Source organism: Montipora capricornis, chromosome 3 (assembly GCF_036669925.1).
Source record: "Montipora capricornis isolate CH-2021 chromosome 3, ASM3666992v2, whole genome shotgun sequence".
Taxonomy (NCBI): Eukaryota; Metazoa; Cnidaria; class Anthozoa; order Scleractinia; family Acroporidae; genus Montipora; species Montipora capricornis.
The window spans coordinates 71,903,607-71,908,606 of NC_090885.1; the positions used below are offsets into that span (position 1 = coordinate 71,903,607).

Sequence of the window (5,000 nt, forward strand, 5' to 3'; positions counted from 1 at the left end):
GGTGAGAAAAAAGCTCTTAGGCTTAAACAGTAAACAAGTGCTATGTTCTTCAGACGATCTCGCAAAAAGTGTAGTTAACCGAACCCTAAAATGAAAACTAAAATTCTAAAAGAGTGCTTAGGCCTAAGCTTGGGAGTGCTAGGCAGGCCCAAACACTTCATAACGATCAGAGCGTGACACAAGGCGATTTCAAGACCACAGACCATGAGGCAGTTGTTGAATGCATGAATTCTGTCTAGAACTGCGGGACCGTAGCCTGAAATGTCAGTCGTCTCCCGCCCTCAGCCTTCCCCGGGCGAGAGACCGCCCTCGCCCGGGGAAGGCTGAGGGCGGGAGACGACTGACATTTCAGGCTAGCGGGACCGCGGTGACAACTACTTTAACGTTGCATTTAGGTGGAGTGGTAGTCTGTAGTCTGGCCAACGATTGTTTAGCTCTTCATGTATTTCCAAAATCCTGTCCCGCAACCGGACATATAGACACAACAAATAAACTAAGATGTAAGAAAAAACGTGGGATAATTTTTTCCGGTTTTCTTTCAGTCCACCTAACAGTATTCGGTCGCAAACGAATTTTCATTTTACCAGCTTAAAAGATAAGTTGTGCTAATTTTGGCGATGTGTAGGCTACGATGGAGAGAAAAATATTTCTGCACGGTACGAGCGCCCTTGTGTGCGAACAAAGCAAAAAAAAAACATTTGTTCGCTTGTTTTCCGCTTTTTTGCTTCCATATCTTCATCTACTGATAATTATACATTCTGTTACCTGGAAGAAAGTAGTATTTCCACGCAGGCTATATTTCCACTGAAGAACTAACGTAATGGCCTGAACTGTGACAAAACGACTACCGAGAGCGTGACGTGACATCTATCGCAGACAAAGAGCCAACGTGAGGACACATACGCCACAGGCGATTGCGCGTTTATATATTAAAGTGGACGAACTGGATTCTTCATCCTTTCATCGAATTAAAATAACCCAGTTTCAGTGATATGACACAAAAGATATTTTCGGGCGACAAATTAGGATTTTAATACAAGTTGTCCGACATTTTGAAATATTTCATCCGGCTGCATAACATATGAATGAATTCATTTGCCTTTCAATACATGAATATAACATATAAATGCACTAAAAAACAGGATACTAAAAACATTACCTTATCTTCAGAAAGGCCAGTCAATCTATTAATGCTTTTAAAGCGAATGGACAGGGGCAAAAAGAGAAAGCTCAGTCAAGCACAACGCAACGAAAGACAAAACACTCGGTTCGTAATTTGCATACAAATGCATGGACAATGCCCCTTCTCGGGAGATTCTTTACTGCCTCCTGGCTAATCTGCGCACCAACCAACGCCTTCAAAGCATCCAACACAACTTTCTCTTCATTCAACGACTTCTTCGCCTCTGCGCGAAGTTCGTCAACGAAACTTTCAGCAAGAACGCGTTTGCGACCTCCTCTATTTGATGACATAACTTAACGTTTTATAATAACTATTCACAAGAAACAATTCAACTTTAACGAAATGCGGTCACTCGATAACTTAACAACTGGTAAAGGCATCCACATGAACTCCTTGGGGTCTGAGGAATGTGATGATGGATGACTGAGTGAGTTCGGTCAGCGGAGTGATTTTTTGATTTGTGATACCTCACAAAAAGTAAGCGCCCTGGATTTTCCCCTAAATCGTGCATCAGATGCTGCGAGCAGTCTCTATTTTGCTCTAGAATCGTTGAAACGAACGCGTACGTTGAACTTTAATGGCTGAAACTGCGGGTCACTAATACCACGGGCGTTGGTTTAGAATGAAAGTAGACTCTAAACTAACGCCCGCGGTATGAGCGACCCGCAGTTTCAGCCATTAAAGTTCAACGTATGCGAGAAAAAATAGAGACTGCTCGCAGTCAATATGTGGGTTGAATTTGTTGGTTCTCTACTCTGCACCGAGAGGATTTTTTCCGGTTACTCCGGTTTTCCCCTCTCCTCAAAAACTAAAATTTGATTTGCGTTAATTTGTTAATTTCAATTTATCGTGTCCCCAATTAGTGCTCCAGCGCTAGTAGATTAGACATTTAAACAAAGTTCCTTTCCAGGTTGTATGTATCAACCAATCGAACCGACTGATCTACAGTAGTCTTTACCCCTTCTTACCTTGTTTAATTGATTATTTTCCCTGCCATACGGCAGTTTCCATCGAAACTTCTTTATTCGTCGATCTTCTCCTTTTGGATATGCGATTTGTTTGCCGCTCCGTGTTCTAGGATTTGAGGTGATCTTCAGTCGATCCGACGTTCCACCATTGAACCTTTCCAGATTTTCACTGCGACGCGTTACACTTGGAAGGCTGACCTCATGTCAAGGAAACAATGTGTGTTTTCTTGTGTATATTGGCCACATACACACACACAACACGACATCGTCATTGTGGTTTCCTCTCAGTTAAGATCGACCTTTTCGAACGATAACACCGCCTTCTTCCATAATCACACCTAATCAGGCACGCAATATAACCTCACTGAAACAACAAAAACGATATTGCAGACACACTACTTGACCACTCACGGAACAACCATGGAATTTGAGCTGGAAAGGTCGACACAATCTTCGCCGAATAACAGCACGGACAAACCAAATGATCATTCCTTTATGATAAACGACCCTACTTTCTTTCTAATTCTTGCCATCGTTGGTTTTACGCTATCTGCAGTAACAACACTGGGAAATTCAACCTTACTGCTGACCATTTTCCGAGACACTGTCAACCTTCTAGAAACGCCGCCTTCTTTGCTGATTGTTAACTTGTGCGTGTCGGATCTTCTGCTTGGTTTGGTGGCCGGTAACCTCGTTGCAGTTGAAGATTATCAACGCTCAGAGAACTTACCAATCCCTGCTGAACTCGACCCAATCATCCGCCTTGTTCTAGGTTTGTCGTTGTTTGTAAGTAGTGGAACGATTATCGCTTTGTCGTACGATCGATATGTTGCTGTCATGTATCCCTTCACATGTAAATATGAGTCTACTGTTACGAAAAAAAGGGTCAAGATTTTTATTGCTACGTTGTGGGGAATTTCTTCAACGCTCTGTTTTCTCCCGCTTATAGACATCCCAGAGAGAATATTCGATATAGTTTATGCTCAAGCATACGCTTCACTTCCGGTCCTGTTGCTTACGGTGTTGTATGTCAAAGTCTTCCGGGCTTTGAGGGAGAAAGCGCAGGAATTGAAAGACGCTGGCATCCCTTCAAATGCGAGAGGAAAGAAAGTTCTCGATCAGGAAAGAACAATGGTTGTTACGATTTTTATAGTGTTGGCACTGTTTTACTTGACTGTTCTTCCAGAGTTCGTTGTGCTTCATTTGAGGCACTTCTGTGATGTCTGTTCTCGTTCACTTGTGTTCAGAAAGTTGGAAATCATTTCGTTTCGATTACGCTTTCTGAACTCGGCGGTGAATCCTTTTCTGTACGCATGGAGATTGTCGAAGTATCGGAGAGCATTTCTTGTTTGTATTCGCTACCACTATCGAGCGCCAAGATCAGAGATACCTCAACCTAGAACGACATGTGTCACCCCTGTGTAAACCCACTGACCCACGGACAGACCATACTAGCAATAAATCAAGCTAAGAAGACACCACTGCGCTGCTCTGGTTAAAAAAAGGTGCGTTGATCATCCTCGCACTTTGCCACTCGTTACTTTTTTGTGTGTAAATTGTACTCGACAATACATTGTCGTGAATCAAGAGAAAGATAATTATGTAAGAAGCCACACCCTCTGTGATTAGAGTCACGTTCAATCTTTCCCTCTTTCTCGACTGGTGAAGGAAAGATCGAAGACGTTGCTAGCAAGGGTAGAGGTAACACTACATTGTACTCTTTAACGCAAACAACTCTCACATCATACGAAGACTCAAAACTTGCTGTCTCCACTTGTTGTCTATACTTGACCTACATAGAGTGGAAAAACTGTCAAGTTTGAGTTTGGACACTAAATGGAACTATTGAAACTGGCGAAATTTTGGTGCCCAATAGATTTATAGAGAGTTGGATACACCACGCGTTTCATGCTACGAACAATATTGGTCAAGATCGAGAATTCTTGCATACGCGACAGTGACATCTTGGGAAGTAGAAATGAATATGCTGCGGTTTGAAGGAGAAAAACCCAAATGGACCCGACCTTTTTTGGAGACACAGGCACCCCAGATGTCATGTGTGGCTTTTTTGGAAAAGAGAGATTTGAAGCATTTGTAATGGCTGGAAATAAATATTGGTTATGTTTTAATAAAAGACATGGAAAAATTTATCTATTCCGTTCGGCTAAGAGAACTGCAGGTTTCGGGTAACGCCGTTCAGAAAAAGGGTAAATAGAGCTAATTTAGAGCTAATTCCCAAGATCGAAACGTTCATTCTCCTAACTATATCTAATACCATAGAGTTCTTTGCTGGGTAGTTATGAGAATTCGGTGTTATATCAAGATCACACCTCGTGTAAGCTGGTAATAATCTCCTTTCTCAACAATTGACTGACCTTTCATTGAAATTGTGAGGAGAATTTACGTACTGATCACTCCTGGGTTAAAGAACCTGTTGTGTCGGTGGGGAGAGAAAAACGAAACTTTGATTTTATCAAACGAGTGGAAGAAAGTAAATCGACCCCGGTAAGAAAGATTTTTGGCCTGACGTCTCGAGAGTTATCCCTTCGTCAAAGCGAATTGACGAAGGCGAACCACTTTCGTTCGTAGGCTGGAAGTGGGAACTTTTCTTTATTCGACGATCTTTCCCTAATCTGATACACTTTAAAATAAGATTGGGATTAGGGTTAGGGTCGTTTCAGTAAATACAGGTGCGGTCTGTACTGGCAAACCCGGAGCGCTGCAACTCAAGGCCTTAGCCAATCAAATTCAAGGGTTGGGTAACGGACCGCTGAAGAAAGAAATCAGGATATTTTCCGAGTATGTTTATGTAAAATAGATTCTCAATCTTCATTTTATTTATGTGAACT

At 42.1% G+C, this 5,000-nt stretch overlaps 1 protein-coding gene across 1 annotated transcript in view; it reads left to right on the forward strand.

Annotated features, from left to right (window-relative positions):
- The first annotated feature begins 2,367 nt into the window (after positions 1–2,367).
- LOC138043955 (adenosine receptor A2a-like) overlaps positions 2,368–5,000 on the forward strand; it is a 2,679-nt gene continuing 46 nt past the window's right edge. The window contains exon 1 of the mRNA XM_068890491.1: positions 2,368–5,000. This exon is cut by the window's right edge and continues 46 nt beyond it. Within this exon, the coding sequence (XP_068746592.1) occupies positions 2,572–3,576 (1,005 nt within the window). The 5' untranslated portion in view covers positions 2,368–2,571 and the 3' untranslated portion in view covers positions 3,577–5,000.